Below are 19,977 nucleotides of genomic sequence, written 5' to 3'. Positions count from 1 at the left end.
GGAGCCGGGCCGCCGCGCCCCCCCCGCGCTTCCGGCCCGCCCGCGCCGTCACCGGAACGGGGCGGGACCGGCCCCGCTCGGGCGGGGGGCGAGGGATACCGGCACCGGGACCACCGGGGGCTGCCGGCACTCACGGACCTCCCCAGAGCCCCGGTTGCATCCACGGACCCCCGGCGGAGCCTCCCGGACCCCAGAGCGCCCCCAGACCCGCACCCCCAGAGCCCCCAAACCTGCACCCGCAGCCCCCACGGAACAGCCTCGGCTCCCGGTGCCCCGGGAGCGGCCCCGGTGTGAGCAAAGCAGGCGAACGGAGCCCTGGAAAGCTCCGGGGCTCGCAGCTCGGAGCTGGGGCACAGCCGGGGCTGGGGCGGCTGGAGCGCACGGAGAAGGAGCCTCGTGTTTCCCACGGCTGGGAAATCGGCCGAGCGCTCCAGAGCTGAGGGTGGGCGCAGTGAACATCCCCGCGTGTTCCACGGTTTATTTCCTGCTCCGCACCCTCGTGGGACACGCCGAGGAAGGGGCTGCGACTGCCGGCATCGGGCGGAGCCCACCCCGAACGGGGCTGTGCGTTCACCTGGGCAGCAGCAGCTGGCACTGCCCCTCCGGTGGCACCGGGACAGAGCCCGGGGGCTGCCCGGTGGCACCGAGAGCCAGGAACACCTGGATGAAGGCTGGACACAGACCGGCATCGCCAGTGGGGGTCACGGGCTGAGGCACGGATCTGCCCTCCGGGGACACCGCCAGCGCACAGGACGGGCTGAGGGGAATGTGCGGAGCCTGACGCTGCTGGGACAGAGCTGGGACACAGCACGGCCAGGGTGTGGCACAACCCGAAATGTTGCACAGCTGGGACGCGGCAAGGCCTGGGACACGGCAAAGCCTGGGACACGGTGGCTGCTCCATCCTGACAAGGCCAGAAAATGGCACAGACTGGATATGGCACGGTCAGGATGCAGCGTGGATGGGATATGGCAAGGCCAGGACATGGCACAGCAGGGACGTGGCACAGCAGAGATGTGGCACAGCAGGGATGTGGCACAGCAGAGATGTGGCACAGCAGGGATGTGGCACAGCAGAGATGTGGCACAGCAGGGACAGGGCACAGCAGAGATGTGGCACAGCAGAGATGTGGCACAGCAGGGACGTGGCACAGCAGGGACAGGGCACACAGGGACAGGGCACAGCCCAGCAGGAGCAAGGCCTCACTCACAGTGTGACAGGGAGCACTCCCATCACCCCGACACCCCCTCCACCAATTCCCTGCAGCAGGATTTCCCCTCCTCACACAGCTCCCCCAAACCCTGGGAATGAGTCGTTTCTCCCCAGAACCAGGGCTGTGTTTGGGTTTTGCCCCCGCCTGGCTCTGCTGGGCGCTGGGAGCAGCCCGGTGTGGGCAGGGACTGTTTTCCTTTCCGTGACCTTGCAGAGAAGCCGGTTTGGGTTAAGAGCAGGTTAACCCCAACGCAGCTCCCAGTCCAGCTGTGTCTGCTCCAGCTTAGCCAGGCTCAGCCCAAGCTTGGGGTCAGATTCCCCCCATGTGGCCCTGGTGCCTCTCCCAGTGGCCCTGTCCTGGGCCAGAGACATGGCCATCCCCAGTGCAGAAGGAGTTTGGAGCCCCGGGATGGCCCCAGGGAAGGAATTCAGCCGGGAGCCACATCCCCGGGCTGGGGGGCTGAGCTGGGGGCACTGGATGGGGCAGGATCGGCGTCTGTCCCACCCACAGCCCCGACCCTGTCCCCACACCCTTGTCCCCCCTGCACTGACACCCCCCATAGTCCCCAGCCCCCTCACAGCCCCGTCCCCCCTCAGGTCCCAATTCCCAATCCTTGTCCCAATTCCCAATCCTTGTCCCCATCCCTGTCCCCTCTCAGGTCTCAATTCCCCATCCCTGTCCTCCGGCCGCGCGGCCCAATCCCGTTATCCCGCCGCGCCGCCGCCTCGCTCCTATTGGTCTGACAGGCTGAGCGACGTGCGGCGGAGCCAATGGGCGGCGCGGTCGCGACCGGGGGCGGGACATCCTGCGTGCCGTGCGGTGCGGGCCGCCCCCGCCGCCTGCCCGGTGCTGCCGCGGCCTGGGCTGGGCCTGCCCGCGCCCGGTGCCCGCCGCGCCCGCCGCGCCCCCCGGTGCCGCCATGCCACACAGCTTCAAACCCGGGGACCTCGTCTTCGCCAAGATGAAGGGCTACCCGCACTGGCCGGCCCGGGTGAGACCGCGGGGCCGCGCCGCGGGGGGACGGAGCGGGAGGGGGGCGGGGGTCCCGGAGCGGGATGGGAGCGGGATCGGGAGGGGGGACTCGAGACGGGATGGGGACGCGCACCGACCCTTGTCCTCGGAGCGGAGGACCCTGTCGGGATGGAGATGCCATAACGGTACCTGTACCGGGATGGGAATCCCGTACCGGGATGGGGGCACGGTACCGGGGTGGAGGTGCCATAACGGGATGGAGGTGCCATAACGGGACCCGTGCCGGGACGGGACGCCCTGTACCGGCACGGGGAGCTGGTAGCGGGGTGGACATGCTGTGACGGTACCTGTAGCGGGATAGGAGGGTCGGTACCGGGCGGACGGGTGTCCCGTTCACGATGGGGGACCCAGGTCGGTATGTGCCGTGGGATGTGAGCCGGCGGTGGCACGAGGGACCTGTCCCAGCACACAGACGGGGATGTGGGGTCACGTCCCGGCACCTGTTCCCGGCTGGAGTGCCCCGCACTGGGATGGGGCCCAGCGCAGTGCGGGGTGTCCCACTCTGGGGCGGGAGGTCCCATTCCAGCACCTCCACTGGCATGGGGGCCCAGTTCTGGAATGGGGCGTCCTGTACCGCAATGGGGGACCCCACATGAGCAGCTGGACTGGCATGGGGGTCCAGCACTGCCTCGGAGATGGGAACTCATGTCGGGGTGGCAGCTCAGCACTGCGCTGTGGGGCCTGGCCTTCTGTCCCTTGTTGGGGACACTGAGGGGACACTGGGTGTGACACGGGTGGGGGCTGCTGTGAGCGCTCAAGGTGAAGGATCAGCGGGTGCTGCTGCGCTTTGGGGGGCTCGTTCGGGCTGCTGGAGCGTTTTGGGGAGGGGGACAGCTGGTGCCACTGGCCGGGTGACAGCGTCGTGCCGCGGCGCGCCTGGAGAGCGGGAGCTGCTTTGGGATGTGCTCAGCTGGGGGGTGCCTGGGGGCTCTGCGGGGTCCCCGGGAGCAGCCGAGGCCGTGGCAGGGTCACGCACTGCCCTTGGATGGCAAGAGACGGGCAGGTGGAAGCGTGGGGGATCGGGGAGCTCCGGGGGCCGGAGCTGACACCGCTTGGCTGCACCTCGCCGTGAGACCCGGGACTGCCGCTCCCGCCAGGACAGCCCCTCTGCTTTAGCTCGCTTGCTTTTTGGGGAAGGGTCCCCCCGCCCCGAAGACCTCCCCAGCACCCCCTGCGCACCCCGAGGCTCTCCCTGCCCACGGCCCGGACCGCCCGGAGCACAGAAGACGCGGGGTGTCCGGCCGGCAGCGGGGCCGTTCCTGCGGCCGGGCTCCAGCCAGCACGGACCCTGCGGCCGCTCGTCCATCGCCCCCGCCCGCGCTGCCCGTCCCGGCCACGGATCCCGGGCGAGTAGCACAAGGCCCACGTTGCCCACAAGACCTCGGTGCCGGATCCTTCCCGTTGCTCTGGTAGAGATCCCGCAGGGACTCGGATCCGTAGCCAGGGGTGCTTTCCTGCCGCGCTTGGCTCCAAGCGGGTGCCGGACCCGACGCCGCTTGCCGGGGCTGAGGACGTGTCACCGCTGTCTCTGACCTCCTCGTGCTTTGGGTTTCCTTTCAGATCGATGACATCGCGGACGGCGCCGTGAAACCCCCCCCGAACAAGTACCCCATCTTCTTCTTCGGCACCCACGAGACGTAAGCGCTGCCTCGCTCCCCCCGCCGGGCCCTGCCTCGCTCCGGCCTCACCTCTGCTTTGTCTCTCTCCAGCGCCTTCTTGGGCCCTAAAGATCTGTTCCCTTACGAAAAATATAAAGACAAATACGGCAAACCAAACAAGAGAAAAGGCTTCAACGAGGGCTTGTGGGAAATCCAGAACAACCCCCACGCCAGTTACAGTGCCCCTGCGGTGAGTGTGGGCTGGGCAGGGGATGGGGCTGCGGCCCCTCTGTCCCCCCAAGTCACTCCTCCTGTCTCTGCTTCTCCTCGCTGCTGTGCCGATTGCTTCCAGCTTCCAGCTTGGCTTCCTTGGGGTGGAATTAGCTCCCCTCTGCTTGCCTGCCCTCTCCCTTCCTCAGGGAGTTTGCTCTCCTCATCTTCCTCCATGGAGGGGTTTCCCTCAGGCTTCCAGGAGTGCTGGAAGTTCCCACTTGCTCTGGAGGAAGGCGCTTCTGCCCCGTTGTCACGGTGGAATCTGGGTCATGCTTTGTGCTGCTTGCCCAAAATCACAGACATTTTGTTGTCAGGGCAAAAACTTGAGGCTTGCTTGTCCCTGGCAACTGGATCTGCTCGTGGACTGTTGGGAAGTCCCCTCCTCCATCCATTCCTGAGGTTCCTGAGCCCTCCAGCAGGATTTGGAGCAGGCTGGGCCAGGGAACAGCTCTTTGTCAACTTCTTGTGGGGGCTTCTCGTGACCATAATTGGGATTCAATTTATTCCATAAAGATCATCACAGGAGGCCTTGGCTGTGTAGGCAGTGGGGCTGAAGAGGCAGAGGAGGGCCTGTAGGGTGGGCAGCAAGGTCGAGGTGGTCCCTGGAGGTCAGCAGGTGCAGGGAATGAGCCCCCCGGGCCGTGCCATGGCCGGGCAGGAGTGAGGATGTGGTTTGAGGGGCAGGGGTTGGGAAATGGTCCACCCAAAACTGGATGTAGGGTACAGTGAGGTTGTGGAGGTGCTTGAAAACCTGGAGATTGGTGGTGGTGAGGGAGGCACCACATGCCATGGCCAGGAATCTTCTGGGAACTCCCATCAGGGACCCAGCAAGGCTGAGGGTTCAGCAGCACCCACTGCATCCTGTGGGCAAAAGGAGCAGGAGAAGACACTGAAGTTTCCTTGCCTTTGGGACCTGAGTGAAGCCAGGAACAGCCAAGGGTGAGGAGAGGCTTTCCAGCAGCTGGAAGAACCTCGGCTCTAGGAATGGCAGTGCTGCACACACAGAGGAGAAGCCCAGAAGATGAAGTTGGGGTGTGATGTCCTGTGCGAGGAGCCTCCCGATGGGCTGGAGAAACAAGGAGACCTTCAAGGGAGCAGGACACAGGAGATCCCACCTGGGAAGAGCACGGTGGCCACCTGGACTCCTTGTGTGGACCTTTCCCATGGGGAAAGTGTGCAAAGAGGACAGGAAGAGGCCTGATCCAAGTGGAGGCAGAAGGAGAGGCTGAACCCGGCCACCCCGGCTTGTCTGGCGCCGTCAGGGCAGGGGAGGGCTGGGCTCTGCTCCCAGCTCCAGGCTGCTCCAGGGATTTTGGCAGGGCCTGAGGATGGGGGGCAGAGGGCAGCGAGGCAGCAGCATCCCAGGAATGTGTCCCTGGTGCTCTTGGAGTGGCGTGTGGGGCTGTGGGAACGGGTGCAGCGTTCCCCAGGCAGGGCTGGTGGCGTTGTCCGGAGCTGCTCCGGAGGGATCTGTGCTGGGAGGGGGGGCTGCCCTGCGCTGCTCTGCATGCCCAGCTCTGCCCTCCTTCCCTCCCCACCCTTGGTGCCCCTTCTCCATCCTGTCCTGCCCCCCGAAGTGCCCCGCAGGCCCCCCTAACTCCGCTGTCCTCCCGCTGCCTTTAGCCCGCGAGCTCCTCCGACAGCGATGTCCCCGAGAACGACCCCATGGCGGGGAGCGACGCCGGGGACGACGAGGACGACGCTGCCATGGCCACGGTCCCCACGGAGAAGGTGGACAGCGACGAGGACTCGGATCGAGGCAGCGACCACAGCGGGCTCAAGAGGAAATCCTTGGCCATGAAAGTGAGTGTGGGCTGGGGACAGGAGGGTGGCCCGGCCAGGGGACACTGTGGCTCCGTCACGGAGCTTTCCTTGAGGCCATCTTAGCAGAAGGTGGTGGAGAAACCAGCTCCCTCTGGATTCTCCAGTGGGAAATGGGGCTCAGCGTGGTTTTGGGGGTCTCACAGCTGTCTCGTGATGCCTGTGGGATGGTGGGATGGCCAGTCCTGGAGGAGGATCCAGAGCTGCAGATCTGATTGCAGCTCTTGCATGGCCTGTTGGGAAGAGTTGGAGAAAGCCCTTCCCAGGCAGCATTTGCTTTCCATGGTGGATGGAGAAGGAACGGGCTTCTCTCATCTTGTCACCTCTCCTTTGCCAGATGCCTGTGACAAAACGGCCTCGGAAATCCTCCAGTGACTTGGATCAGGGCAGCCCCTCTGTCACAGAAGAGGAGAACTCAGAAACATCTTCTGAGTCAGAAAAAAACAGTGACCAGGTGAGAGGATTTTGGGATACACTGGCATGGTTGTGAGGAGAACATCCCTCTGGGAATGGGGCAGAGGCTGAAGGGAACCTGACTGGCTTGATTCCCTGGTGGCACTGTTCCACATTTCCTCATGTTTCTGTTTTCCTCCAGGATTTCACTCCTGAAAAGAAGCCAGTGGCCCGGGCTCCACGGAGGATGCCAGCAGCAGGGAGGAAGAAGAAGGTAAAAGACCCCAAATCTGAGGGAGGCTAGAGAGGAGCCAGGGTCTGCACTGTGGGGAGGGGGGAGCTGGAGGTGACAGGGCTGTGCCCTGGGCTGGAGCACCTGGAGGGACCTCGCTGATCTCTTGGTGACCTGTGGGGGCTCGGGGTGCTGGGATCCAGGACACTGCTGGGTTTGGGGGTATTGCTGGGACTGGGGCAGTGCCACCCCACAGCCACCCTCCATCCCAGCCCCGCTCTCTGCCTGCAGAAAGTGGAGTCTGGCTCTGACTCCGACTCCAAGGCGGACTCGGATCTGGAGACGGGCAATGCCACCGTGGACATGACCAAGTCAGACTCGGACTCGGACTCGGACGTGTCAGTGAAAAAGGCACCACGGGGCCGCAAGCCAGGTACCCCGGGCTGCCCTGCTCCTGCTGCTGCTCCTGCTGCTGCCACCACCTCGGGATGGCAGTGTGGCAGCTCAGGCCTTCCCCATGCTCTGGGGTTCCATCCCGAATTCTGGGCACATTCTAGAGCCCCTCTGCCTCTGCAGCTCGGGGCTGTTTTCACAGAGGGACCTGCAGGGCTCCTGCTGAACATGCCCCTGTTGTCTTGCAGCTGAGAAACCCCCTCCCAAGCCCCGGGGCAGGAAACCGAAGCCAGAGCGTGTCCCCAGCAGCTCCAGCAGTGACAGGTGAGCTCACTGGGACACTGTCACCCTTGGGCTGGGCTGGGGGTCACGCAGGGGTCTGAGCCTGCCCTGTCCTGGCAGTGACAGCGACAGCGACGTGGATCGCATCAGTGAGTGGAAGAGGCGGGACGAGGAGCGGCGGCGGGAGCTGGAGGAGAAGAGGAAGAGGGAGCAGGAGGAGGAGATCCGTCGGCTCCGGGAGCAGGAGAAGGAGGAGAAGGAGAAGAGGAAGGAGAAGGCAGAGAAGGGCGAGGAGGTGCACACAGACTCGGACAGCAGTGCCGAGGATGAAACGGCCAAAAAGGGCCGGAGAGGCCGGGCCAAGGCTCCATCCTCCTCGGACTCTGAGCTGGAGCAGGAGAAGGAGGTGGGTGCAGAGCTGAGGGGGCCTGGGGGTAGATGGACAACGTGTCACCTCCCTGTCAGGCCATCAGGGACGTCCAGGAATGGCAGGGACCTGCCCTCGTGGTCTTGGGTTAGCCTGCAGCTGCCCACATGGTGTTGGGAAGGGTTGCATCCATGCCTTGGAGTGGGAGCTCTTCCCCTGGCCCAGGATGCCTCATCCAGCTGTGAGCCTCACATCTGGCACAGGGTGCCCAGAGAAGCTGTGGCTGCTCCATCCCTGGAAGTGTCCAAGACCAGGTTGGATGGGGCTTGGAGCACCCTGGGACAGTGGAAGGTGTCCCTGCCCATGACAGGGGTGGGACAGGGTGAGCTTTATGTTCCCTTCCAACCCAAACCATTCCATGATCTCCAAGATGCTCTTCCACCACAGCCATGGGGTTTGCTCCACTGTCCCCCTGGAGCTTTTGGGAGCATGTGGGGTGACCCTGCACCATGGGGTGGTGCTGTGCCATGGCAATGGGGTGACTGTGGGGTGGCCACGGGCGCCGTTGTGGTGTGGCTGTGGCTCTGGCTGTGCCGCAGCAGGGAGGGCTCTGCCGCTCTCCCTGCATTGTTCTCTCCTCCAAGGTAAAGAAGCCGGTGAAGAAGCAGCCCTCGGAGTTGTCAAGGAAACCAAATCAGAAGGAGAAGAGGGGCCGAGCAGAGGAGAAGCCACGGAACAAGTCAGCATCTCCACGTCTCCCTCCCTCCCCTTTCCTCCTGGGAATGGGGCTGTTCCTGCACAGCTCCAGCCCTGGCACCCCGGGGTGGGCATGGGGCTGCAGCACCTGCAGAGGGGCTGGGCCTGCTCCTCCCCTCCTCCTGAGCTGAAGGAGCTGGAGCAGCTCTTGGGGGTTACCAGGATCACATTCCATGGTGATTTCTTTCTCGTGGGGCTTTTCCTGTCTGCATTCCTGGGAAGCTGTAACCAGGGTGGAGGGGTCTTGGAAGCATCCAGCCAGTGCCATCCCCCTTGTTAGCCCAGTGCTGAGCAGAGGGTTCACCACAACCATCTTCCCTTTTTTCTTCCCTTCACACAGACCTCTGAAAGTGGAACGAGGCCGGAAGAAATCCGACCCGATCCCCGAAAGGAGGATGGAGAAGAAAAAGGGTGAGAGACCCACTGCTTCCCATCACAGAGGGGAGGAGAGAAAGGGGAGGGCTCCAGGGCTGCTTCCCCCACCTCAGGGACAGGGAGGGATCAGTGAGGTTGTGCCAGGGTTTTTCCCAGCACTGCTGTGATTCCAGGATCACTTCCTTGGCATCCCCTCCCTCTCTTGGCACACCCCAGCCCATCCTCTCCAGAGACATTCCCGGGGCTGTGCTCAGCTGTGGAAGTGCAGGAGGACACAAAGCCCTGCCTGGGAGTGATTCCAGGCCCCAGAGCAGATCCTGGGCTCTGGGCAGGGCCGTGGGCTCTGCTGGTGCCCTGACGTCTCAGCCTGTGTCTCTCTCTCTGCTCCAGAGCCCACAGTGGAAGAGAAACTGCAGAAACTTCACAGTGAGATCAAGTTTGCGCTGAAGGTGGATAACCCGGTGAGTGTGGCCTGGCCTGGGACATCCCTGCTCATCCTTGCCCTGCTGTGATACCCAGGAGTGCTCCTCCTCCTCCCTTTGGGGGTGCTGGGAGGCCCCAGGTGCCCCCAGGGCAGCTCCTGACCCCGCTGCCATCCGTGCAGGACATCAAGCGGTGTCTGAACGCGCTCGAGGAGCTGGGCACGCTCCAGGTCACCTCCCACATCCTCCAGAAGCACACGGATGTGGTGGCCACGCTCAAGAAGGTAGAGCAGAGGGCTGAGCCCTCCCTGGGGCCAGCGGGGAGCCTGCCTGGCCCCAGCTCTAAGGGGTCCCTCCTCCTGCTCCCCGGGGCAGATCCGGCGCTACAAAGCCAACAAGGACGTGATGGAAAAAGCGGCCGAAGTCTACACCCGGTTGAAGTCGCGTGTGCTGGGACCAAAGATGGAATCCATCCAGAAAGCCAACAAAGCTGGGCCTGAGAAGGACAAGGGGGAGACAGAGAAAGGCCAGGAGAAGCTGTCGGGAGCAGAGACACGGAATGAGAAGGGGGAAGAGGAGACAAATGCTGGTAACATTCCTGAACATCCCGGGACCACTCCCTGCCCTGTCTGGGCAGGTCACAGTCCCCTCCTTGGGGCGTGCCTGTCCTGCTGGGGACACAGGACACGGGGAGGTGGCTGTTGGCCTCGTGGTGGAGGGATCAGCACCTCCAGGCCCTGCTTTGCTGGAGTGCCAGGAGTGGGAAAGGGCTGGATGGGGAATGCAGTGAGAGCAGAGGGCAAACCTCAAGCCCCACGCCTGGGCTCTGGGGGCCTCCATGCTGGTTTTTGGCTCAGGACAGCTCCTCCCTGCCAGCCTGAGCTCTGGTCCAGGCATGAAGGAGTGTGGAGATGTCCTTGGACGCTGGCTCAGGCTCTTGCACAGGGAGTGGTGACTGGGATCTTCCACCCTCGGAGCCAGGTCTCTGCCTGGGGCCATCCTGGTGATGCTGCAAGAGCCTTCCCACAGGAACTGACAGGAAAAATCCACCCTGACGGTGTCTCTGGGCTGGGGGATGGAGGTTTTGGGGCCTTCTTGCAGCTGTGGGGGTCAGGCCAGTACTGGGGTCCCCTCAGGCTTGGCTGCATGTCTCTGGCCATGGATCCTCAGTCCCCGAGGGTCAGGATGGATGAGGGGGTCCAAGAGCCTGAGCCTCTCTCTCTTCCCTTCAGACCTGTCAGGTCCTGTGAATGGTGAATCCCTGTCCCAGAAGTCAGAGGGCACAGAGGAGAAGGACAAGAGCCAAGGGCCAGGAGCTGGGGAGCTGGAGGCATCCACAGAGGAGCCCCACAACAAGTGAGTGTGGGGAGCAGGGCTGGGGGCTGCAGACCCCTCTGATCGCTGCAGGGATGATCTGGGGACATCCTGTGGGTGGGGAAAGGGTTCTCCCAGCTTGGGAAGGAGCTGGGATGTGGGAGAGGGGTGGGGGGCTGAGCTCTCCCTGCCCCTGCTCTCCCCCAGCAGTGTCCAGGACTATCCCAAGGCTCGCGGGGAGTCGGAGGCTGCGGATGAGGAGGAGGAGGAGAGCTGAGGAAGCAGCTCCCACCTGGAGGAGGAGGAGGAGGAGGAGGAGGGGCTGTGAAGGGAGAGCAGCCTCTGCCTCTCCCCTGCCTGAGTCACTTCACCCAGTCCCACCGTAGCCGATGTCCTTGGTCTTGTCCCGTGTCCCGTCCCTGCGGAGGCACCGCCCGCGGGGGGGCTGTGCTGGTGTCTGTATTTGTCCCCCTCCCCCCTGTTTTTAATTTTTGTTTTGTTTTGTTGTTTTTTTTTTTTCCCCTCCTACCTAATTTCTTGTGATTTCAACCGACATGAAATGAATATAAAGGGTTTTCTAATGAAAAACAGAAGGAACCCCAGTGTCTCTTTCTTGAGGCATCTCTGGCTGGGACGAGGGGAGAACCTGAACCCCCTGCCCAGGGTCAGGGCTGGAGAGCACCCCATGGGTCCCCAAATTCCCTCTGACCAGGATCAGGCACTCAGGGGCTGCTCCAAGCCCCTTTCCCCACCATCACAATCCTCTCTCCATCCAGGGGCAGCTGCTGGAGCCGGATCCCTCTGCCCCAGGGGTGGCAGCAGGGCTGGGCACCAACCTGGGGTAAAATAAGGGTAAAAGGGTGTGTTCTCTCCTGACTGTGCCAGGGAGGGACCGACCCTGGCACCATCGTGCCCGTGCTGGGCAGCAGCTCAGTGTTGGTCTTTGCTGTGTTGCAAAGCTCCAGGGCTTTTGTCCGTGTCCAATAAAGAACTCCCGGCCCCACCCTGCTCTTTGTGCCGACCCCCGGGGGAGGATGCCCCGACTCCCCCTCGCAGGCTGCAGTAACTCTGCCCTGGGGACGCTTTCCTTTTTCCAGCACTGATTTCACACTCACTCGGTAAACAAGACCCAAATAAAGCCCAAACCATGCCCAGTGCCTCTTGCCCAACTGCTGGGAAGTGGGAGGTCCCCTCCAGGACCCCACTCCTGATCCCACTCCAGCTCCTCTCCTCCCACCCTGCTCCCACGGGGACAGGGACAGGCTGGGGGGGCTGGCAGGGCAGTGGGGGCTCAGGACAGGACATGGGGGTCCCCAGGTCTTGGGGAGGGGGTTGTTCCTCCAGAGCCCAGTTCCTCCCTCCCACACCCCCAAAGAAACCGCAGCCCAGTGCAAAACTACCCAGAGTTTATTGTTTCTTGTGCTGTTTTGACCCTACAAGGGTGGGGGTTTGAAGGCACCGAGGACGTGGGGGACCCCCAAGAGGCACTTGGGGCAGCCAAGGCACGTAACTGCAGGTCTCCAGCAAGGGGACAGAGCTGGGGCAGGCAGGAGGGTCCCCACAGGCACAGGCACAAGGTGAGGGGTGAGGGGGGCTGGGGGGGTTTGGCAAAGGCTCCTAACGAGGCTTTTTGGGGAGGGGAGCAGCCCGGAATTGCTACTCCATCTCCAGCTCCACCGGGCGCTTGCCCGAGGGGGCGAAGGGTCCCACCAGCCACGTCAGGGGGGTGTTGAAGGACACGTGCTCCACCAGCTCGTCCATCAGCTGCCGGGCTTTGGTGGCGTGGCTGCGGGCCTGGGCCAGCACGGGGCCCGTCACGTCCTGCAGGGAGGTGACAGAGGCCAGCGCCGCCTGCAGCTCCTCCACGTTCTGCCGGACCTGCCCCGCCGTGTCCTGCACGGTGCTGGGGAGGCCCTGCAGGCTGGACACCAAGGGCTGGCAGGAGCTCTGCAGCTGCTGGCTCAAGCCCTGCAGCATGGTCAGCGTGCCCGACTCCACCGCCTGTGGGGGGACACAGGGGGTGAGGCCTGGGGGACACCCCGGCTCACCCTGGGGACCCCCTGCCCTGCTCCTACCTCCGGCGGCGCCTGGTCCTTGCCACTGCCCGGCTGCTTCTTGCTCCACTCCAGCCACAGCTGCTGCAGCTTCTCCTGCCCTCCCTGCAGCCTCTGGTCCATGCCCTGCTTCAGCTGCTCCACCTGGGAGAGGGGCACAGCCCGGCTGGGTTGGGGGGGCACCGGGGGACACCCCGGGGTGGCACAGGGGGCGGGGGGCTGGGTCCTACCAGGTCGAGGGTGCGCTGGAGCTGGGCCAGCAGGTCCTGGCTGCTCTGGCGGGCGCTCTGCAGTTTGCCCAGGGAGTGCTGGAGCGCCCGGTGCCGCACCTTGGTGGAGAGGGAGCCCAGGCGCACGAAGTAGCTCTGCTGCTGCCTCTGCTGCTCCGGCTCGAAGCCCTCCACGGCCGTGGCCAGCTTGGCTGTGGGACAGGAGCTGCTTAGGGGGTCCCAGCACCACCATCACCACCCCACAGAGCCTCCCCTGCGCTGCCCAGGCTCTGCCCACCCTCCCCGGAGGGTTGGGATCAGCTTCTCACCCAGCTCCTCATCTGTCATGGGCAGGTAATGGTCCACCAGCTCCTCCGACTTGCCCAGCACGGAGTCCACCCCGCTGGCCACCATCTGGCCCACGGTGCTGACGCCGCTGCTGACCGCAGACCTGGTCAGCTCCACGCCACCCTGCACTGCCCCTTTGGTCATGTCCATCACGCCGGTCACTCGGCTGGACACTGCATCCTTGGCCCCGGCCACAGTGCTGGACACTGCATCCTTGGCCCCGGCCACAGTGCTGGACACTGCATCCTTGGCCCCGGCCACAGTGCTGGACACTGCATCCTTGGCTCCGGCCACAGTGCTGGACACTGCATCCTTAGCTCCGGACACAGTGTTGGACACTGCATCCTTGGCTCCGGCCACAGTGCTGGACACTGCATCCTTGGCCCCGGCCACAGTGCTGGACACTGCATCCTTAGCTCCGGCCACAGTGCTGGACACTGCATCCTTGGCTCCGGCCACAGTGCTGGACACTGCATCCTTAGCTCCGGACACAGTGTTGGACACTGCATCCTTGGCTCCGGCCACAGTGCTGGACACTGCATCCTTGGCTCCGGCCACAGTGCTGGACACTGCATCCTTGGCCCCGGTCACTCGACTGGACACTGCATCCTTGGCTCCGGCCACCGTGCTGGTCAGCACATCCCTGGCCCCCGTCACCGTGGAGGTCACCAGCAGTTTGGTGTCTGAGATGATCTGGATGGACACACAAACCTCTGTTAAGCACTGGGGGGCCCCGAGTGTGCTGCCCAGCCCAGCCTGGCCCAGCCCGGTACCTTCTGGGGGGGCTGCTGCAGGAGGGGCAGCTTCTCCTCCAGCTTGTCCAGCCCTTTGCAGGCAAATTCATTGGCGGTGGAAACTGGAGATGGAAAAAGGTGGGTTTAGCACCCTGCTGCCTTGCAGGAGCTCTGCCAGGGCCTATTGTCCATCACCCCAAAATTCAGGAGGTGCTGCCCCCACATCTTTTCTTCCAGCTTCTCCAGCTGGAAGAGAGACACAAAACAAACCAGAGACACAAAACCAGATCCTCCCTCTCCTGGTTCCTCACGAGAGCTCGGTGAGAGCCAGTTTTGGGTTCCCCCAGCCCCGTGGGGTGCTGTTCCCCCTCCCCACACTCACTCTGGGGCTCCAGGCGGGTGAGGAGGGGCTGGGCCCCGCTCACTGCTGCCGCTGTCAGTGTCCTCACGCCCTTCTCGGCAGCATCGCAGACGCTCCGCACGTAGGGGTGGCTCTCCTTGGTGCAGGTGTAGGCGGAGGACACCATGTCGTAAGCAGAGCTCACCAGGGGCAGGTTGGCCACGCGTGTCCCGATGCTCTGGGGGCCGGAAGGGCTCAGCGTGAGCGTGAGGGACCCCCAAATCTCACAGGGAATCGGGTGTGTTGGGTGTTCCCAACACCCCGGGGGTGGTGTTGGGGTGCTCCCGCGGCGCTCCAAGCCCATCGGAGGGTGGGATAACCCCGATCCCCGTCTCCAAGCAGGGACCCCGTGGGTTGCCCCCAAATTCCCCGCCTTGCCCGCACTGACCTGCTGCTCCTCTGCCTTGGGCTGCGCCGGCGTGGGCTCGCTGGTGGCCATGGTGGGCTGGGGGCACAGGACGGGACCGTGAGTGGGGTCAGCCCCCCCAGCGCCCCCCTCCTGCCTCTCGAAGGGAGGATCCCAAGTTACCGCTCCCCGGGACGGGGCAGCTCCCACGCGGTTGGGAAATCCCGGGACAGGGGGGTCCCGGGGACCGGGACCGGGATCACGATCGGGATCACAGGCGGGATCGGGACCGGGGTCGCGATCGGGACCGGGACCGGGATTGCCATCGGGAACAGGACGGGGATCGCGATCGGGAACAGGACCGAGTTTGCGATCGGAACCGGGATCGCGATCGGGATCGGAACCGGAACTGGGATCGCAACCGGGATCGGAACCAGGATCGCGGGCCGGCCCCGGGTCGTGCTCACCGCTGGCGCTGGGGTCGGCTCTGCTGCTCTCGGTTCGGCTCCGGGCTCGCCCCGCTCCTCCCCGCCGCCCTTTATACCCCCGAGCCCGCCCCGAGCGCATGTGACCGGAGCCGCCCCGCGGGGCCGGCCCGGGGCGGACCGGGAGCAGCGACCGGCGGGGAGCGCGGGGCCGGGAGGGCAGCGAACTCCCGGGAACCGCCTGCACCGAGTCCCCGGCCCGGCACCGGAACCGCCGGGACTGGGCTGCGCTGAGCCCCCCGGGACCCCATTCCTCGGTCGGTGCTGCACTGACCCCCCTCCCCGGTACCGGATCCCCCGGGACTGGGCTGCACGGACACCCCGGGACCGGTGCACACCGACGCGATTCCCCGGGATCCGGCTGCAGTGACACCCCGAGCCCGGAACTAGAGACCCCCCGAGGCACCGATCCCCCGGGACAGACCCGGCCCCGACCCTCCCGAGCGTCCCCTCCCCTCGTGCGGCTCCCAAGCACGGGGGTCCCGGTGCTCCCCCGCACCTGGCCCGGTGGAATTGGTCCAGCTGGCCCCGGTGTGTTCCGGCGGCGGGACGATGGACGGTCCTGGGGTGCCCGGTGTCGTCCCACCGGGTGCTGTGACCACGCTGTGTTTGTGACGTCGGGGATATCCCGGGGCAGGCCCAGCCCCTCCACGGTGACAAGTGGGACAAAGTTCAGTGCCACACGGCTGCGGGTCACAGTCCAGATGTCCTGGCACCTTGTGGCACCCTCTCTCCCAGTAGCCCGTGGAATCCCGTCCCATTGTCCCACCCTGGCACCCCCTTACTGAGCCCCCCGGCTCTGCCGCCCGTGCAGAGCCCCCCGGTGAGCCCGGCACGGTGGCTCTGCCACAGCACTGTAGGCTCTGAGTCATTTTAAGGCCAAAAAAGTTGTTTTCTTCCTCTTTAAACTGGTTTGAAGCTGTTAAGACATGAAATTCCAGTATTCCCGGGGCTTAGGGCAGCGCTGGATCCCAGACAAGACTCACACCGTGTCCTCCACGTGCCACCATCCCCACAGGAGTCCCCGGCCGTGACGCTGGGGTCCCACGCCGGGTCACCGGGTCCATCATCCCCTCACTCCCGGTGGGATTGGGGTCCGTGCCTCTGGGTGGGTGCGGCGCCAGTGACTCAGTGCTGGCTGCAGACCCGGCGGGCAGCGGGCACCTGGTGCGTCCCCCCCACGGTGACACAGCCCTCCCACTTGGACATATCCACCGGGACATCCTCCGGGTACTCCACGAGCGCGGGGGCGAAAGGTCCCACGAGCCAGGGCAGGGGCGTGTGCTGCCCCACGTGCTCCAGCAGCCCCTCCAGGCTCAGCTGTGCCCGCGTCACGGCGTCCCGGCTCTGCGCCAGCACCAGCCCCGACAGGTCCTGGAAGGAGCGGGCGCTGGCCAGGGAAGCCTGGACGCCCTCCACGCCGTGCCGGACGTGTCCCGCCGTCTCCTGCACGCTGCTGGGGAACGCCCGGGCGCCGGTGGCCAGGTGGGAGCAGGCGGCGTGGAGCTGGTGCAGGAGCCCGTGGAGCATGGCCAGAGTCCGAGCCTCCACCTGCGGGGTGGGCAGGGGGGCTGGGGGTGATGGACCCACAGCTGGATGGACCACAGCTGGATGGACCCACAGCTGGACGGACCCACAGCTGGATGGACCACAGCTGGATGGACCCACAGCTGGATGGACCCACAGCTGGACTCCGTGGCTGCTGCTCCACCCCTGCTCCAGGTGTCACCACCCCAGGTGTCCCCTTGCCACGTGTCCCCACCTCAAGGGACTCAATGGCTGCTGTCCCCACCCTCTCCAGATGGAGCCATCTGTCCCCCACGGTCCCTCCACGCCGTACCTCGTTGTCCTCCATGGGCACCGCATCCTGCTGGCTCCACTCCAGCCACAGGTGGTGCAGGTGCTCCCGGGTGCTGTGCCAGGGCCCGTCCGTGCCCTGCTGCCCCTCCTCGATCTGGGGGGAGGTTCAGCCAGGTGGGAGCACACCTGGGGGTGCCTGGGGCCGGCACGGGGCTGGCACGGTCCCTGCCCCATCCTTACCAGCCGGATGACGTGGTGGAGCTGGGCCAGGAGCCGCTGGGCACGGAGCCGTGCCCGCTGCAGGTCCCCCAGCGAGCGCCGCAGGGCCCGGTGTGGCAGCCTGGCTGTCAGGGAGCCCACGCGGACAAAGTAGCTCTGCCACCGCCTCTGCCGCTCCTGCGTGGCCACCTCCGTGTCCCTGGTCACCTCTGTGCCCGTGGCCACCTCCATGTCCCTGGTCACCTCCATGTCCCTGGTCACCTCCATGTCCCTGGTCACCTCCATGTCCCTGGTCACCTCCATGTCCCTGGTCACCTCCATGTCCCTGGTCACCTCCATGTCCCTGGTCACCTCCATGTCCCTGGTCACCTCCATGTCCCTGGTCACCTCCATGTCCCTGGTCACCTCCGTGCCCGTGGTCACCTCTGTGCCTGTGGCCACCTCCATGCCCCTCGTGATCTCCATGCCCGTGGTCACCTCCGTGCCTGTGGTCACCTCCGTGCCTGCTGCCGCTGCTGTGGGACCAGGGGTGAGGGCAGCGTGGCTGGGCCATCCTGTGCTGGGCACTGGAGCCCAGCGTGAGCACCCACAGGATGCTTGGCCACCAGGTCATGTGGAGATGCCACCCCAAGCGCCAGGTGACCTCTGCGGTCACCTCAGCTGTGACATGGGGCCAGCTCTGCCTAATGTCACCCAGTGCCAAGCTATAAATACCCAGGCGGGCACACGGGACTATATTTGCTCTTGGGTTTCCAGGTGAGAGTTCACCCAGAGCCATCCACGTCCTTCAGACAGGGACTGTCCCCTGCGTGGGGTCACGGTGGCCTCAGCGCTCTGGCACCACTGTGGGGCCACCATGTGCGGCCAATGCCAAGACCGAGCTACAAGGGTGAGGGTCCCAGGAGGGCCTGGCACCCCGAGATTTGGGAGATGGTGGGCACTCACCCAGCTCCTCATCCTCCCCGGGGAGGTACCGATCCAGCAGCTCCTCTGACTTGCCCAGCACGGCGTCCACGCCCGTGGCCAGCAGCCGCCCCACGCGGGTGCCCACCACGGCCCCGAGCGCCGAGCGCGTCCTCGCTGCCACCCCGCTCACCGTGCACGACACCAGCTCCCTGGTCCCGGCCACCACCTGGCAGGGGACAGCACAAGGACAGCTCGTCCCCGCTCCTCGCCCAGCGCCGGGCCCTGCCCGTGCCCCCCGGGTGGCGTTACCCTCTCGGGGGGCTGCTGCAGGAGGGGCAGCTTCTCCTCCAGCTTGTCCAGCCCTTTGCAGGCGAACTTGTTGGCGGTGGAAACTGGAGATGTGAAGAGAGGTGGCTTTAGCACCCTGCTGCCTTGCAGGAGCTCTGCCAGGGCAGCGTTTTGGGGTACCCCAAAACTTGTGGGGCGTTTCCCCTCCAACCCTCCAGCTTCTCCAGCCGTTTATTCATTGCCGATACAAACTGGAGGTGTGAAACCAGATCCTCCCTCTCCTGGTTCCTCACGAGAGCTCGGTGAGAGCCAGTTTTGGGTTCCCCCAGCCCCGTGGGGTGCTGTTCCCCCTCCCCACACTCACTCTGGGGCTCCAGGCGGGTGAGGAGGGGCTGGGCCCCGCTCACTGCTGCCGCTGTCAGTGTCCTCACGCCCTTCTCGGCAGCGTGGCACACGGAGCGCACGCAGGGCAGCCTCTCCTTGGTGCGCCCGTACGCCGAGGCCACGGCCCCGCAGGCACAGCTCACCAGGGGCAGGTTGGCCACGCGGCTCACCACGCTCTGAGGGTGGGGGACAATAAGATGGGGTCCCCAGAGCCACCCGCGGCCCCCCCGAACCCTCCGTGCACCCCTACCTGCGTCTCCGGCCCGGGCTCGGCCGGCACGGCGGCGTTTTCGGCCGACATGGCAGCGGCGGCTGCAGCGGGAAGAGGGAGATTTTGGGGTGCTATGGGTGGGTGAGGCTGGTGGGGACCCCCCTGGGGATGACACCCCCAGCACCCCCAGCCCCTGCTCCCTGAGGGCTGAGAGCCACCATCCCATGACCCGAGTGGGAGTGGCTGGCGGGCTCTGAGGGGCTCTCGGGGGTGTTTTGGGGGGTCAGAAAGGGATTTTGGGACGGTGTCGGCCCCCTCCCCTGCCAGGAAACGGGGGGACTGGGTGCCCTCAACTCTTCTTGGACCCCTCCTACCTCCTCCGGGTCCCCCACACCCCCTTTGGGGCCGGGGAGGGGTTTTTGGGTGATTCAGCGAAGCCAGTCTGGACTCGTCTGTCGCAATCCCGGGTTGGGGACGTGCCGCCCGTCACCGCCCGTCACCGCCGCTCGGCCGGGGCAGCCCCCGGCCCCCGCAGGGAGCCGAGCCCCGGCAGCCCCCCTGGCCCCCGGCAGCCCCCCGGGCCCCCGGCAGCCCCTCTGTCCTCTGGGGTCTCCCGCAGCACCCCCGGCCTGGCCCTGTGCTCTCCGAGGGGATTCGGGGGGCTCCAGGCGGGTCACAGGTCCCCTGGGACCCTCGGTTGTTCCCTGGAGTTTCTCGGGGTGTCCCTCTGGTGTTCCTGGGGTGCTCCGGGGACCATGGGACCCCCGACCTCCCCCGCACCCCCCGGAGGCCCCCGGGGACCTCCGGACTCCCCCCGGGACCACCTGGAGCCCCCCCCCGGAGCCTTTCCGGAGCCTCCCGGGACGCCCCCGGCCCCGCTCCCCGCCTCCCGCTCCCGCCGAGCCCCGGGCACGGTACTCACGGGGGTGGGGGTGGGGTTCTGTCGCGACCCCCGGGCGAGATCGCGACCCCGGGCCCCGCCCAGCCCGGACCCGCGGGGAGCGGTGGGAGCCAATCAGAGAAGGGGCGGGGCCGGATCTCCGCCAATCAGGATAGATGGGCGTGACCGGGGGCGTGGCCTGGGGCTGGGGCGCGCTCGTCGCGGGTGCGGGGACACCGGGG

The 19,977-nt window shown here is 65.6% G+C and overlaps 3 protein-coding genes across 9 annotated transcripts; 1 reads left to right on the top strand and 2 right to left on the bottom strand.

The window, feature by feature from the left end:
- Positions 1-2,016: 2,016 nt before the first annotated feature.
- HDGFL2 (HDGF like 2) lies at positions 2,017-11,064 on the top strand. Of its 3 annotated transcripts, none has more exons than XM_041460755.1 (16): positions 2,017-2,204; positions 3,806-3,882; positions 3,955-4,093; positions 5,740-5,919; positions 6,275-6,391; positions 6,533-6,604; positions 6,854-6,995; positions 7,204-7,279; positions 7,358-7,643; positions 8,255-8,343; positions 8,701-8,771; positions 9,126-9,196; positions 9,340-9,441; positions 9,533-9,746; positions 10,390-10,513; positions 10,679-11,064. In XM_041460755.1, the coding sequence occupies exons 1-16, from the start codon at positions 2,133-2,135 to the stop codon at positions 10,746-10,748; spliced, it is 1,902 nt and encodes a 633-aa protein (XP_041316689.1). In that variant the 5' UTR covers positions 2,017-2,132; the 3' UTR covers positions 10,749-11,064. The 3 variants fall into 3 exon arrangements, with proteins under 3 accessions (XP_041316689.1, XP_041316688.1, XP_041316687.1); XM_041460754.1 differs by having other exon boundaries at positions 2,019-2,204; positions 8,249-8,343; positions 10,682-11,064; XM_041460753.1 differs by having other exon boundaries at positions 2,019-2,204; positions 8,249-8,343.
- A 796-nt stretch (positions 11,065-11,860) lies between these two features.
- LOC121349886 (perilipin-3-like) lies at positions 11,861-15,812 on the bottom strand. 2 transcript variants are annotated; one of them, XM_041460698.1, is made up of 8 exons: positions 15,547-15,812; positions 14,605-14,661; positions 14,199-14,394; positions 13,856-13,938; positions 13,064-13,775; positions 12,756-12,946; positions 12,547-12,669; positions 11,861-12,472 (listed from the first exon to the last, which is right to left on the bottom strand). In XM_041460698.1, exons 2-8 carry the CDS (start codon positions 14,653-14,655, stop codon positions 12,128-12,130), a joined length of 1,701 nt encoding a protein of 566 aa, XP_041316632.1. In that variant the 5' UTR covers positions 14,656-14,661; positions 15,547-15,812; the 3' UTR covers positions 11,861-12,127. The 2 variants fall into 2 exon arrangements, with proteins under 2 accessions (XP_041316632.1, XP_041316631.1); XM_041460697.1 differs by lacking the exon at positions 15,547-15,812 and adding an exon at positions 15,030-15,136.
- A 106-nt stretch (positions 15,813-15,918) lies between these two features.
- Positions 15,919-19,923, bottom strand: LOC121349887 (perilipin-3-like). Of its 4 annotated transcripts, none has more exons than XM_041460701.1 (9): positions 19,778-19,923; positions 18,895-18,956; positions 18,625-18,820; positions 18,282-18,364; positions 18,012-18,198; positions 17,472-17,581; positions 17,088-17,327; positions 16,888-17,001; positions 15,919-16,598 (listed from the first exon to the last, which is right to left on the bottom strand). In XM_041460701.1, exons 2-9 carry the CDS (start codon positions 18,943-18,945, stop codon positions 16,176-16,178), a joined length of 1,404 nt encoding a protein of 467 aa, XP_041316635.1. In that variant the 5' UTR covers positions 18,946-18,956; positions 19,778-19,923; the 3' UTR covers positions 15,919-16,175. The 4 variants fall into 4 exon arrangements, with proteins under 4 accessions (XP_041316635.1, XP_041316634.1, XP_041316633.1 ...); XM_041460700.1 differs by lacking the exon at positions 19,778-19,923 and adding an exon at positions 19,230-19,757 and having other exon boundaries at positions 18,895-18,986; XM_041460699.1 differs by lacking the exon at positions 19,778-19,923 and adding an exon at positions 19,230-19,757.
- Positions 19,924-19,977: the final 54 nt, after the last annotated feature.

The sequence above is a fragment of the Pyrgilauda ruficollis genome, unplaced genomic scaffold, assembly GCF_017590135.1.
Source record: "Pyrgilauda ruficollis isolate IOZ18807 unplaced genomic scaffold, ASM1759013v1 scaffold148, whole genome shotgun sequence".
Lineage (NCBI taxonomy): Eukaryota > Metazoa > Chordata > Aves > Passeriformes > Passeridae > Pyrgilauda > Pyrgilauda ruficollis.
This window is presented reverse-complemented; position numbering and strand designations above follow the sequence as displayed.

Coding starts and splice junctions, on each gene's coding strand:
- HDGFL2 (XM_041460753.1), top strand. CDS start 2,133: ATGCCACACAGCTTCAAACCCGGGGACCTCGTCTTCGCCAAGATGAAG. Junction 3,883..3,954: donor TTCTTCGGCACCCACGAGAC/GTAAGCGCTGCC, acceptor GTCTCTCTCCAG/CGCCTTCTTGGGCCCTAAAG. Junction 6,392..6,532: donor CAGAAAAAAACAGTGACCAG/GTGAGAGGATTT, acceptor GTTTTCCTCCAG/GATTTCACTCCTGAAAAGAA.
- LOC121349886 (XM_041460698.1), bottom strand. CDS start 14,655: ATGGCCACCAGCGAGCCCACGCCGGCGCAGCCCAAGGCAGAGGAGCAG. Junction 12,670..12,755: donor TCCAGCGCACCCTCGACCTG/GTAGGACCCAGC, acceptor CCCCTCTCCCAG/GTGGAGCAGCTGAAGCAGGG. Junction 12,473..12,546: donor AGGACCAGGCGCCGCCGGAG/GTAGGAGCAGGG, acceptor GTCCCCCCACAG/GCGGTGGAGTCGGGCACGCT.
- LOC121349887 (XM_041460701.1), bottom strand. CDS start 18,945: ATGTCGGCCGAAAACGCCGCCGTGCCGGCCGAGCCCGGGCCGGAGACG. Junction 18,365..18,624: donor CACCCGCCTGGAGCCCCAGA/GTGAGTGTGGGG, acceptor TCACATCTCCAG/TTTCCACCGCCAACAAGTTC. Junction 17,328..17,471: donor AGGTGACCACGGGCACGGAG/GTGACCAGGGAC, acceptor AGGGACATGGAG/GTGACCAGGGACATGGAGGT.